Source organism: Buceros rhinoceros, unplaced genomic scaffold (assembly GCF_000710305.1).
Source record: "Buceros rhinoceros silvestris isolate BGI_N320 unplaced genomic scaffold, ASM71030v1 scaffold15092, whole genome shotgun sequence".
In the NCBI taxonomy this organism is placed as follows: domain Eukaryota; kingdom Metazoa; phylum Chordata; class Aves; order Bucerotiformes; family Bucerotidae; genus Buceros; species Buceros rhinoceros.
Genome location: NW_010398430.1, coordinates 1 through 14685, shown reverse-complemented (window position 1 = coordinate 14685; position 14685 = coordinate 1). Strand labels below are relative to the sequence as shown.

At 39.2% G+C, this 14685-nt stretch overlaps 1 protein-coding gene across 1 annotated transcript; it reads right to left on the bottom strand.

The window, feature by feature from the left end:
- Positions 1–1639: 1639 nt before the first annotated feature.
- Positions 1640–9260, bottom strand: CASP3 (caspase 3, apoptosis-related cysteine peptidase). Its single transcript, XM_010131098.1, has 6 exons — positions 9187–9260; positions 6937–7061; positions 6303–6431; positions 4191–4366; positions 3575–3692; positions 1640–2215 (listed from the first exon to the last, which is right to left on the bottom strand). The coding sequence occupies exons 1-6, from the start codon at positions 9258–9260 to the stop codon at positions 1989–1991; spliced, it is 849 nt and encodes a 282-aa protein (XP_010129400.1). The 3' UTR covers positions 1640–1988.
- Positions 9261–14685: the final 5425 nt, after the last annotated feature.

Sequence of the window (14685 nt, the reverse complement as noted above, 5' to 3'; positions counted from 1 at the left end):
CTAAGTCTTCCTCTAAGTCTTCCTGGTTGCTCATTGTAGCTTAGCTTTGATTTTGTTTTGCTCTATTTTAAAGACTATTAGAAGTTGAAGAATCATTTTTCTTGTAAAGGACAAAGACGGATCAAGATCAGAACCTATTAACTCTAAAGGAAGAGCAAACTCCATGACAGGACTTTTTCACAGCAAAATAACTAAGAATTCAAGGAATATTCCTATTCCAAATTACTTTGAAGTAGATTAACACAAGTCCTGTCAGTCATTTACAACATATAACTGTGCAGTTGCTTGTTGTAATTCACAGCCTGTATGAAGAAACTTACATACAGGTCTTTTGTAAATGTTATTCTTAGATATGTTTAACAGGGGCCTATTTAGTTTTTCAACAGAGGCATGGATAATAAATCTGCCTGGAACTGAAGTTTCAATCAGTTACAATAGACTAACCCTCTCTCACAAAACATTTCCACAAGAGACAAGATTCCTCCTATTTAGCAGGCAGTCATTCGAGAACTCAGTTGTAATGTTTAAAATTGCCTCCTCTGCATAACTTTTGAACCTGCATTTCCCAAGTCTCAATCACTGCTCTTATTACCTGGCTGTACAGTATGTAAGGCTTTAAAGTAGGTTCTTCTCAACTTCAGGTGATAAGGCAGATGGGGAAGAAAAGGGAAAGTAGTATTTTGAAAAAAAGCGACACAAAGTTAAAACCAATTTGCAAAAGCTATCAGATCCTAAACAAATAATACACACAGAAAAGCATGCTACCATTTAGGAAACAGTATTTAATTTACATTAAAAAACCCCAACAAATACCTCTGGAAGTGAACATCAGTTTGCTAAGATTGCTTATGCTACACTATTGAAAGAGTTTTCAGTCTTGTTTTGCAAGCACCTTATAATTATTTACCATTGTTTCCTCTCATCTTAAAAAGACTGCAACAAGCTGAAACATCAATAAAAATATTTTACAATTTTGTAAAAGCCTGTTCCACAAAATTCAGAGTCAAGAGATAAAAATTTACTATTTGTCGACATATTTTAGCTAGTCTTGTAATGAAATCAATATTAGAGTTATGAACTGAAATTTCTCCAGTACCACAAATGTAGGGTTCCACAAAGATTAAATGTGGTATGCACACAGCACAAAATAAACCCACTCTTACTCACAGCCAGAGAGAGGAAAGCTGACTACTCAGAATGCAGACTTCCTTTTGCACTGATTCTTACAGCCCACAACACGCCCCAACAGCTCCCCCCTTAGGGAGCTGCAGAAAAAGAAGCTTTGGAAGACTGGTCCCTTAGTCACTCAGCTTCAAGGTCAGAATACAAAATTTATTGAAACGGCTACCGTGTTGATATAATTGCTTTACCTAATGCTCCATACAAAAAGTTATAAAATGATCAGGAAAAAATTGTCAGTATTCTAGCATGCTACCTAATTGTATGTAAAAAATTAAATGGCTGTTTCCCCACAGTTTATGCCCTAAGTTATAAAACCAGTTTAGGCTAGTTTATAACCTAAACCTTAAGAACTTGAGTTAAGAAGAAATGTATGACGACACTACTATCACATTACCATCATTACTAAGCATATCACATTCTGAATCTTCTTCCTATTGGCAAAGATAAGAAACCAAACTATTTACAAGAACTGTTTCTTTTCTCTGCCCCTTCAGCAAAGTGAAAGGTAGCACCAAAGAGATCTAGTAAGTGATCTGATCTTTCGCCGGTCTCCTTTTCCTAATTTTTCGAGATACTCAGAGCACTGCTTTCAAATTTGCCTGTGCTTCAGCTACTCAAGTTTGCATTTCTAACATAGCCATACTATGTTTTACTACTAATAACGGACATATCTAACTTAGAGACAGTTCGTTATGCCACACACAGTAGTGAACAGTAATTCAGATTTAAAAGTGGTATTCCATACTAGCAGAGCATATAAATTACAGATAAAAACCTGAACTGAAAAATTACAATATGAAATTCCTTTAGCAAGGGAAGTAAAATTCTTTGGTGAGCATAGAGACAATGCATGGAATCTGTTTTTTTGCATTAAAATCCTGCCGAGTTGAGCAGGACTCATACTCCGCCACTCTGCGATTTACACGAGTTAAAATCTGCATGAGTTCAAGCTTCTTTGCATGTTCCTTCAGCATTCTACACAGTGACTGAATAAACCAGGAGCCTTCAGCTGAATTCCTCCAGGAGTAATAGCCTGTGAAATAGAAAGATGTCAAATTGACCAGATGTAGCAGCCTCTGATAGAGGACAGGATAGCAATTAGGGGAACAATGCATTTTTTCCAATAGCAATCAATGATTTAAAACTAATTCAAGAAAATTATAGATTTAATAATCTCCCTAAATTCTACCTCTCATCTTTTCTAATCTAAGAAAGCATTATGCAGAAAGAAAACCAAAAGGCAGGAAAACTATCTTCTGCTGCAACGGTCTTAGCCATTAATCACATCCTAGTTCTTCATGCAATACACCTACATGAAGGAGAGGTGACAGTACAGATGAATCCGCTTGGTGGATGAGGGAAAGGCTGTGGATGTTGTCTACTTAGACTGTAGTGAAGCCCTTGATACTGTTTCCCACAGCACTCTCCTGGAGAAACTGGCTGCTCGTGGCTTGGGTGAGTGTGCTCTTTGCTGGATAAAAAACTGTCTGGATGGCCAGGCCCAAAGTGTGGTTCTTAATAGAGTTAAATCCAGTTGGTGGGTGACCACAAGTGCTATTCTCTGGAGCTCAGTGTTGAGGCCCGTTCTCTTAAACATCTTCATCAATGATCTGGATTGAGCATATCCTCAGTAAGTTTGCAGATGACACCAAGTTAGGTGGATATGTTGATCTTCTCAAGGGTTGGGAGGCTTGTTAGAGGGATCTGGACAGGCTGGATGGATGGGCTAAGGCCAGTGGTATGAGGTTCAACAAGGTGGTATCCCAAGTGCCAGGTCCTGCACTTGGGTCACAACAATCCCCTGCCATGCTACAGGCTTGGGGAAGAGTGGCTGGAAAAGGCAGAAAAGGACCCAGGGGTGTTGGTTCACAATGAGCTGAATGTGAGCCAGCCGTGTGCCCAGATGGCCAAGAAGGCCAATGGCATCCTGGCTTGTAACAGAAATAGTGTGGCCAGCAGGAGTGGGGAATTGATCATCTCCCTGTACTGGGCACTGGTGAGGCCATATCTTGAGTACTGGGTTCAGTTTTGGGCCTCTCACTACAAGAAAGACATTGAGGTGCTGGAGCGGGTTCAGAGAAGTGCAAAGCTAGTGAAGGGTCTAGAGAACAAGTCTTATGAGGAGCAGCTGAGGAACTGGAGTTGTTTAGTCTGGAGGAAAGGAGGCTTAGGGGAGACCTTGTCACTCTCTACAACTCCCTGAAAGGAGGTTGTAGCGAGGTGGGAGAAAAAACAACTAAGGGAAGAAAATTTGTATTTCCATGAAACAGAACAAATGAAGTTATCCCACTGACTGGATACAAATGCTAACTGTCATTTACAATATCAATAGAAGCTGATATATATACACAGACACAACTTCAGGGAACAAGTTTCTTTGCAAGTCTCTCACCTGGAGCTGTAGAATATGCATACAGGAAGTCTGCTTCCACAGGTATTTTCTGACACATTGTTTCTTCTGATCCACTGTCTGTCTCAATACCAGAATCTAATTCTGTCCCTCTACAAGCCTATTTGGTTAGAAAGTAGAATGGAAAACAAAATTAAAAAGTAAAGAAATTAAGGCAGTGGTCATAATCAGAATACTGATTTTTTTCCATTTTAAATGCGATAATATTCCGATCAAAAAACTTCAAAAATAACCAGAATTTCTATGTTTACATTTCCATTAGACAGACTCAGAAGAAAAGTAATTAGTATTTATTTAAATCAACTACACAGTTTGGTTAAGATAGATATTAATTCAAAAGTGTATTCGGAAACTCACTACAATATTAGCTAGTGTTCAGAAAGATTTAATTAAGGTAATGCAACCTCAGCAATTACAAACACTACCTAACAGGGCAGAGTGTGCCACTTTCAGACCTGAAAAATATCTTATCCTTTAATTCCATTTAAATCCATTTTAGAGAGTGTTAACTTTTTTCCCCTAATAACTAATGGGAAACAACATTTTTTTTTTTAAACTATCCAGCTGATTTAATGATCACTGTTCAGCTGTACATCACCTGAATGAAAAACAGCTTGGGTTTTCCTGCTAAACTTCTGCATCTGTCACCTCTGAAAAGGCTTGTTAGTGTTTTCAGTTCAAGAGGGCCATCGGTTCCATAGATGAATCCTTCCTCACCATGGCTTAATAACACGCAAACAAAACTGCTTCGCTTGCTGTGATCTTCTTCAGAAACTTGAAAGAAAAAAGAGAATTATCTTAACTTCTTGCATTCCCTCAAAGCAATGAACATTTGATGCTTCCTATGTGACAGAAGCCTTAAAGAACTAATTCCCATGTTTAGAAACCTCCACCCAGTTTTCACTTCTGAAAAAAAGAAGCCAGCCTACTTAACTTCAGGAGGCTGGACACAGAAAACCCCCAAATTAAAGGCCAACCCTACCCATTCTAAGACATGGCCACAGAACTAGGCCAGGAACACTATGAGGAGACAAACAGGGTGTTCCCACAGTTTCTCAAAAGTCTGAATGAATCACCTCACTCATGCAGTAATGGCCAACAGTCTCATGATCTGTGACTGGACTGATGGGAAATTCTTAGTTTTGGGAAAAGTTGGGGAAGTTTTACCTCCCTTTCCAATCAGAGATGCTTCAACTGCTTGGATTACATGGGGAGTGAACGTAGCATGAAAGCTGCTGCTGCAGGGACCTAGGTACTAGCATTACCCCTCTCTCTCTCACTCTTGCCCTGTAGCAAGGTCTAGAAAGATTTTTCAAGCCTCTGAATTGTGTACTTAAAGACATTTAAGCTTGATATAAAGTGTTTGTAGATTTTTTTTTTTTTCATCTTGTGGTATGCAAAGAGCATAGAACACATACTCTCTGATGTCTTCTGTTGCCTGACGTTGTGTGGATTCCAACTGAGGATCAAGATAATTCTTTCAAATATATGGAAAGATACAGACATGGTTTAAAAGAAAGGATCCAAAAGGACTTCTGAGTGGGAAACTCAGTAAGACGCAAGAGTTTGTGAATGAAAAGTTTAACAGTCCCAAAAGCGGAAGTCTAGTTCTATTTAGAGTTTTCCAAAACACTGGATTTCTATTCTAGAAAAACTGAACTATCTAGATTTTTCTCATGTGATGGATGCTCAAGTGATTCTACAATCTATGGACAAGCACTGCATCTGGAAGAGTGAGGAAAGGTTGGGTTTTGGAAAGGTTGCAGTCTGTAGCTTACACTGTCTTGTTTGGAGGCCTTGAACCACAGGTAAAACAAGAGGCCTTTCCACTTTCAGCTGCTGTCAACAGACAGGCTGCAACTATACTAATCAATCAACCATACCGAGGGGCATTCACTGGCATAAACATTACCAGGTACTAAAGAACCCACATCTGTTAGCAAACCCATTTTTACAAACAAACAGAAAACAAGCCAGGATTGTTGCAGGCTAACTGGCCATGGGGAATATCCCTGGAACACTTTTACTGTTGAACTGTGATCTGGAACAATCTGGAGAGCGTTAGTAAGCACATGCCACAGTCATGCCAGAGAACCTTCCAATGGTTAGCTAAAATAGACTGCTTTCTATTCTAGGGCTACAGACACCTCCAGGCACCATCTAATTTACTGGTCTAGATGTAGCCAAGTCCAAACAACGCAGAACTAACACAAACAGTATAAACCTCTCACTTGACAGAAGAGTGTTTTATTCCACAAGTCAAACAACATGAGTTGTTTCTCTAGAACATAATTCAGTCCACACTCTTGCAGTTCTGGTCGCTTGATCAGAAGCTCCCTGGACCAGAACATGTCTTAGGTCACACCACTAAGCATCTAGCACAGAACACCTCTACCCAGTTAAGCAAGTTTCTTTCCAACTCACAGAGCTTCAGTGATCCCAGGGCCAGAATAAATCAGTCTGCACTTAAGTTCCAGCCTTTTTTTAGAGGATGAGAAAGGTTACAGAGACAACAGTCATGGCACAGAAGATAGAGAGGCAGCAAAAACGAATAAACATAGAAACTATGATGTACATGTCATCCTTAGCAATAACCTACCAGTAGGTGAAATATCATCTAAAAGAACCATGGAAGAAATGCAAGGGCTAGAGATGTATTTGGAAACAGCAGTTACAAATTAATACAGAGATTGAACGTGTTACCTCTTACCATTTTTCAGTATTTTAACAATGTCCCCACATGAAAGATCATTGTTGATCTTTATTTTATATCCCAACTTCATAAAAACTTCTCTGACACTTGCAGCATCCGCATCTGTACCCGAACGGGGTAACATCCCTATACATAAGAGAAATGCATTAGTTTTTATATGATATAGATGGCATGGTTTGATTGAGCCAAACTCTTTTCTCGCTTGTATCTGTACCAGTCTGGAATATAATTCCATTACTCCAAACCCACTCTAACAGAAAAAACATTGCACTATTATACATGTACACCATGTCCCTCTCTCTGTATCTATATTGTAGATGTATTTACTCCTTATTTTTATATCAACCTGTCTATATAAAGACATAAAACCCCATTTCATTCACAAAACAAAAATCATGAATAAAAGGTAAGATGGACTTGTACCAGCTATCAATTTTTCTCCCATTGCTGCTATACCGTAATGTTCCCTCTATCTGCATTTGGAAGAATGCACTGAAATGAATCACACCCATTCAAACCACTTAATTTTAGATGGCAATCAAATCTGGTCTGCATATTTAATTTTGAAGAATAACACATGCCACTAATTTATCTAAATCCAGGAAAAAATGTAAAAATTTTAAAGCAGTACCAGTGTGGCTGTGGAAGTTCTTATTGTTTATTATTACACATTTCCCCATCTCTGGATAATCCATTCTGTAACTGTAGTCTGGCAGAATTCCAGAGTCCACAGACTTGCTAGCAGGCAGGTTCTTTCTATATAGAAATCAGACAAACTTTAGATGTTAATTTCTGATCTCTCTTCTCTAGTTTCAAAATAGTAATAAAATAAGGTTATTTTAGCAAAACCAATGAAACTGGTAAGGTTTGCTGCTTGTTCCCTAGACGCTCCCTTAGCAAGTTCGCAGATGACACCAAGCTGAGTGGTGCAGTTGACACGCCTGAGGGACAGGATGCTATTCAGAGGGACCTCAGAACTAAGAGCAGCCCTGCAGAGGCGGCCTTGGGAGTACTGGTGGATGAAAGACTGAACGTGAGCCATCAGTGTGTGCTCACAGCCCAGAAAGCCAACTGTATCCTGGGCTGCATCCACAGCAACATGGCCAGCAGGTCCAGGGAGGTGATTCTCCCCCTCTGCTCCACTCTAGTGAGACCCCACCTGGAGCACTGTGTCCAGCTGTGGAGTCCTCAGCACAAGAAGGACATGAACCTGTTGCAGCAGGTCCAGAGAAGGGCCACAAAAATGATCAGAGGGGTGGAACACCTCTGCTATGAGGGTAGGCTGAGAGAGTTGGGGTTGTTCAGCACTTCTTGGAGAAGAGGAGGCGCTGGGGAGACCTTCTAGCAGTACTGCCAGTACTTCGGGCCTACAGGAGACATGGGGAGGGACTCTCCATCAGGGACTGTAGTGATGGGATGAGAGGTAACAGTTTTAAACTGAAAGTGGGTAGGCTTAGATTAGATATTATGAATAAATTCTTTACTGTGAGGGTGGTGAGACACTGGAAGAGGTTGCCCAGAGAACTTTTGGATGTCCCCACCACTGGAAGTGTTCAAGGCCAGGCTGGATGGGGCTTTGAGCAACCTGATCTAGCAGAGGGGGGGGGTGGAATTAAATGATCTTTAAAGTCCATTTGAACCCAAATCATTCCATGATTCTAAGTTTTGTCTGTGAAATCAGTTGGTAAATCTGATTTAAGACTAGTGAAGACTGTGCTTGCCCAGAGGTTAAAATAAATAAAACTGTTTTGTATAGTTATACTTTCCCAAAGAAAAATCTTGTTTCAAGTTTCATAAAATGTGCACATACACAAATAATAAAAAAGTGAAGAGGAATTTGTATTTATAGTAATCTTCTGTGCAACTCATAACAAGCTTAAAATTTAAAGAATCAAGAAAGAACTGTGTCTAAAATGATAATGCCTCTGCACAGGAAAATATGAAAAAATAGTTTAAGGAAACCAATTATTATATCTACAAGAAATCAGTTGGGTTTTTTCATTGTCATCTTTTGGAAGCAGAGTACCTGAAGGCAAGATCACCTCTAAGATTGTAAATCTATTTTGAATTCTAACCAAAAGTCACATTACCATTGAATTTTCACAAGTAAACATTCAAAACCTAGAAGGACCAAGATTCTGTGTGCAGCTCTAATTCTGCCTTGATGAACACACTATCTACACCAAAACTCATGACTCTGCAATGACTGTCAATTTTACTCAGTCCAAGTACGCTGAAGTCAGTATGGATCTTCTCATTTAAGCACATGGGTGAGTGGTTACAAGACTGGGACCCACTATCACACTATTCTACAAATAAGAAGCCTGTAATGCTCTTAAATCTGATTTTCACTGAAACACTAAAAAGAATGTCTTCAGAAAAAAAATAGAGAGCATAATCTGATTATAGTGCTACACCAGCTAACAACTAGCTGCCCAGGAAGAACAGGCCTGAGTCTCCTCTCTTCCACCCCTGTAAATTCCCCTTGTACTTGTGCTTCTGCACATATAACCCTACAGCAGGTCAGCTCAAGCAACTGACCTCTCAGGTTCAGGCGAGGTCTAGAGGCAGTTCAAAGAAAGGGGTGAACAATTAGCCCAGGGTGAGTCAGAAAAGTCTCTTTTCAAGAGCAGCTAACCACTTGGTAATACTGTTAAGTCTAACTGCACCTCAAACGTTCTTCAGTTCCTTGTGGCCTGTTCTGTCAGTGGCTGTATATTTTCAAAGTCAGTACAACAACTCTAGTAGTTGTTTATCATAATTTACCGTAATCGAAACTTTTCCCTTTAGCATTAGTTCTTCTATGGCTCTCACATGCTGTTACAGCACAAGATTCCCAAAGACTTAAACTGAAGACTTAAACCGAAAATACCTCACTTACCCTTTGGAACCAGGAATAGATTTTGCATCTGCCAGATCTTCCCCCAAATGTGGTCCATCTCTTATATCTGCCATTACGGCTCTCAATTATCAACTTGAAAACAGAAGAAAAAGAAATATGTGACAGTTAACTTTCATACACCTTCACACATCTTTTCACATATCTTCAGGTTGCTTAATTTTTTCAGGCTTCCTTAAATCCTTATACAATCAGAGAGCAACTTGTTAGAATTACAGAGAAAACTGGTATGTCAGAAGGGGATATTCACATAGAATAACTTCAGCCTAGAAGTATTAGTACACAAAAAACAGCATTTCTGAGTAATCCCTGCATAACTTACATTTGAAAGAATGTGAAATATTTTTCTGAATTATTGCATTCTAAAACAACTCTGGGAAAAATAGTCGGCAGCTCCCTGTGTCCAAATCATCAAAAATGCCTACAAAAAGCAGAGTAAGAGACAAATTGAAAATTACTTCCGAAATATTGTAATGTCCCTACACACATTAGTAGCATTTTAGTATTATGAATACTGTGCCATATAGGGATCCTTCCATCTCAGTAAGACAGAAAGTGGGATCCAAAACCAAGCAATACAGGTTACCAGATATGTGTAAAGACCAACCTAGAAGATTGGATTTGGGGTCACAGTACTTTGAGAAATAAATAATTTCTCTGCATTCTGTTTCAAATGAAACATCACTGCATCCAGTCCTAACTGGTGTACGTGAAGACAATGGCACTATAAATAACATAAAATCACAACAATATAACTTGAAACAGCTGATAAGTTAAACTCTATGCTCTGGGCTGCTATTTGCTTTTGATCAGAACACAAGACAAGAAATTATGGTTGACACCAAGTGGAAAGTTAATTTAAAAGCAATAAATCTCCCTCCCAATTACTCTGTGTGTATTCATGGAACACACTACCACAAGTTGCCTTAAATACAGAATTCAGAAAAGGATTAAGCACCATGAAGTTAAACCACCAGACAGGACAAAGTAACAAATGCTTAAAAATTAACTAAGTGCTTAGACCTCAAGGAACAAACAAAGCACTCCAAGGACAGAATTTTAAAGAAACTTACTTAGTAGATATATTTATGGTAAACATGGATGTATAAATAACCATGCCAAGTATTAAGATTCGCTGGTCAGATATGATGAAGATTCTTATTTAAGGCTTTGGTTCTTTCCTGGTAAACTGCCATCTTACACCACCATATTATTATATGAAGACTCTTAACTTCATATCTATACTCTAGCTAGTACACCACGAACATCCATTTTCTGTGGCAACAATGAAGATGCACCAGAAACACTAATCTGGGTATGTATATCCCTCTTTCTTTTCTTGTTTCTTAAAAGGCACTTACTTACATTTTTAGTGACTTAAAAGATCTTCAGGGTTAATGTGAACTATTTGTTTTGTATCTTGGAGCACTGATGTAATTAGGAAATTTTCTTGCTCACAAAATTATTCCAGACTTGAAAACTGTATCATGTAAACTAGCAGCACACAGGAAATTTCCTGAAAACCAAATTACAAAAGCGTGATATTTTAGAAATAAAATTTCTAAAATACATTACTGTTTTATATTTTTGAAGTTAACTTTAAAGACAGTATCTTGGGGCAGAAACTACATCTAGAGTGCTCAACTTGCCTGCCTAGCACCATGATCTGGATTCATTCATCTTATCTTCAAAGTCTAATTTCTTAGGAGTTCCCTATGTGAAAAAAGACAAACACTTCCAAGGTAATTCAAGTACCTAAGATGAGTGGCATGACAGTGCTCCAACCCTCTGTATGCCTCACCATTGGGCAGGGAGCATTCATATTGACAACAAAGTCTAGTCTAGAGTGACAATTGGTATGTCCACCCAGCTGCAATTGAAAAGCAGAGCTTCTGATCCCTGGGAAGTGAAAGAACAGCTTTCACTGACAAGAATGCTAGAAATTCTCCTGCTCCAGCAGAGCCCAGCTTTCAGGAGTTTCTGTGCCTCTTTCAACATTGTCCCTACCACAGCCATCCTTATCTTTGGTTTGCAGGTTCCCAGAGCTCTCAGCCTGACACTTCTGAACGAAACTTCATTTTGTAGGAAAACATCCATCCAGTCTGACTCACAATTCTGGTACAAGTCATGGTGTTCCTTTTTCCAGAGAAGCACTATGTACAGAACGACAACCCAAACCCCTCACTGTAGCTGGGATTAATAGGCGAGACAGGGAAAAGGTTAACTTTCTACCTCGCTTGTTCTTCATCTGCCAACAGCAATGAAGAATGACATCATACAAAAAAAGTGCAGTATTACGTACCAACCTCATTATCCAAACTAGGCAGTAGGTGTACTGAGAGCCCCGTAGCCATGTCAGCATGGAATTCAACTTCTGCTAAAAGCCCAGATGTTTATCCCAGCTGTCTGGCACTGTGCAGATCTGCTGTGCCAGCACTGCAGACACATGAACCAGCTAACATAAACTAGAAAATACATGCCTACATGAGCTGTGGTAACCTCCTGTCCATCATATGAGCCAGCCAGGGTACCAGTAATTACTTAGAGAAAGACTCAGCTAAAGTATAGAGAAAGCTAACAACTCTTTGGCCAACAGATGAGACCTTGTAATCACTAGGGAGGGTAAGTGGATCATTAGGCTGCCATGGTTCTCATCAGGTGTGCTCCAACCAAACTGCTGTATCCCATCAGGGAGCTGTTTTAGTAAACTGGTGAGAGTAACACTGTGAACAGCAGCAGACTTAAGCAGGCAAGTTGGAGACCCCACAGACTGTGACGACTGAATGCCTCTATAACACAAATATTAAAGCATGCTTCAAACAATAAGAAAGATCTTCAATATTTCAGGGGCCTTAAATTCAAACTTGTCTCCTTGACCCTTTTGTTACCTTGAAACTGCTGTCTTTGATCCAATGCCAATGAAACAATGAAATTTGAAGCAGCTAGAAAAACCTACAATTAACTACACTACCTTGTTTCTGAAAAACATACAACACATTTTGTAATACTAATATCATAACAATATTTCTTACTAAAGCCTTTGCAAGCCTAGCTCACAGCCTACAGTTTCAATTGTTTAATGTAGTGTTACAGCTTACTGCATCATGACTGAAGCTTGTCTAAGAGTCCTTACAGAAGCTAGAGATAGTAAATTAAAACTAAATATAATACAGTAGGTATTTAAAATACACATGCTTCATCTTCAGAATAGAATCTGTAACTCACCTTTAATAAATGTCTATTTCTGAGCACCTTAAACACACCAAGTCACCTGCACTTCTTTAAAGAACAAAAGACACGCACAAAGAGATATGTGTCTTGTTGCTAGGCACTCAAATGCACGTTTTTTCCGCTCTAAAGTGCTAGTCAGGGTAACAGCAATGCTCTCTAGAGGACAGGCTGCTAAGAATTGCCTCATCTTGGTTTAGGTAATGCAATGATGTCATGTTCTGTCAATCTGAATACACATTTCCCTGTAGAGGATGATCTCATGCTGTTAGGGATGGGGGAGAAATCAGGACAATGCATTAAGAATTTAAATAAAAACTGTCACTCTGCTTCTTGACAGTCTTTTCTCTGAAAGCTTAGGTAAGACGACCTTTCAGCTATAAGGAAAAGCCAAAAACAAGCAGATGAAATGAGCAACAGCATTTTTCTAATCTCGCAGAATATATTCTGTGGTTTTAGGAAGTTTATTTTACACTATTTTGTCTGAAAAAATACAAAGTTTTTTTAAAACCTTATGAGACAGATAACAAATATAAAGATGATGCTACAATGATCTTTACAGGTACTAAGTGGTAAAAAATGAAGTGGTTCAAAAAGGTCCAAAACTATGCTCTGCAAGCTTGCAAAAATCACCAAAGTCTCTCTGTATAACAATAAAAGCAAGAATATATTTTGCCTTATATAAACACACTTTAAATGCACTTGTTGCAATGCTTTTCTTTTGATAGGAAAATGACAAATAAAACAAAGCTTTTACTCCATTCCAGCTTGGATTTACTTATTCTACCTGCACCTAATGAAAACAAACTCACACCATCATGTATATGACTGCCAGAAGAACCATCAAGTCCCTTTTTAAAGCACTATTTATTTGAATTGTGAACCAACAAGAGAAATAAATAATATAGCAATAAAAATAATACCAAAGCTTCTCAGACAGCGAAGGAAGCAAATAACTGAATTGTCTCTAGTTACCAATTGTGTCTTAAAATATGCAAACCACAGGAGACGAGACGACACATGTTCAGTACATGTCAGCTGCTACAAAGCAATGATTGTAACAGTATTTAAATACTTATCCAAAACAGAAACCAGTATTGTAAAACATGTCCTCAAAAATTAGAAAAGAGCAGTCTTCCACTTCACATGACTGCAAGAGAAAATGCCTAGCATTCAAAGAAGGTACTTTATGTACATAAATATATACATGGCACATTGCAGTACTAATGCAAAATAAGGATTTTCCATTCTACAATGTACAAAGATAACGGATAATTATCTAATTAATAGCAGAAGGACAATACAGCAGCTGACTGTATGAAAAGAAAAACAAACCACACAACACATTTGAAATATACCCCCTATTAAATACTGATACCATTGATGGAAACAAGGGAATACTGTGACAGCCTTTCATGTTACTGCTGGTCTGGACATGGCTGTCAGAAAGCACTGACACTGGGCAGCACTCCGATCTTCCAAAAGCAAGCAGACTTTTAGTGAATCAGTATTAATCTGCAAAATCAGCAAGACCTCAGTTTATTCCAAGTAGATAGGATCCTTCCTTACTCCTTCACCTATACCCGTTAACCACTGCAGAAATATTAAGCAGCCTGACAAGGCTATTAAGGGCAAGGCGTGTTATTTTCAAACCTATCAACTGACAAGGAGCAGATAATTAAAGAAGAGAATTACCAGCTGGAGGGTAAAAGACTAGATTACCAGCACGATCCTTGAACCTAGCAAGGAACGGACTGACACCACCTTGCACAGGGCCTTCTACAAGCTATAAAAACGTAGTCTCCGCGTCTGTGAGGACCTCAAGTATGCTCTCACTGCACCAGCAGGATCAGCGCAATAAAGGCGAGGGCCCCTATCACCCTCCCGTGACCCTCACTTTGGGACGATGCCTCTCAGCTATCACACGCTCATTCTTTGTTAGCACCCAGGTCGCTGCAGAGTCGTTTCCCAGATGAGGTTTAACCCGCTAAATCCGAAGTTTTATTTCGGTAGATGCAGTTTCAGGCTCTACGTTTCCAGTTAGTTAACAGTCTATCAGAAGGACACCGGTAAGCAGTTAAAATCAAAGCGCTGGATTACTACACACACACCCTACTCCGCCTTTTTCTGTCGTTTAGGCAGCATCTCCACAAAAACAGGCTTTAAATTAGCACATAGTCTTAGATAACTTAATGGCTCAGCCCCCCGTGCTCTCCCTCTGGGGTGGGGGAAGCGCTGAGTGATGGGACGGCA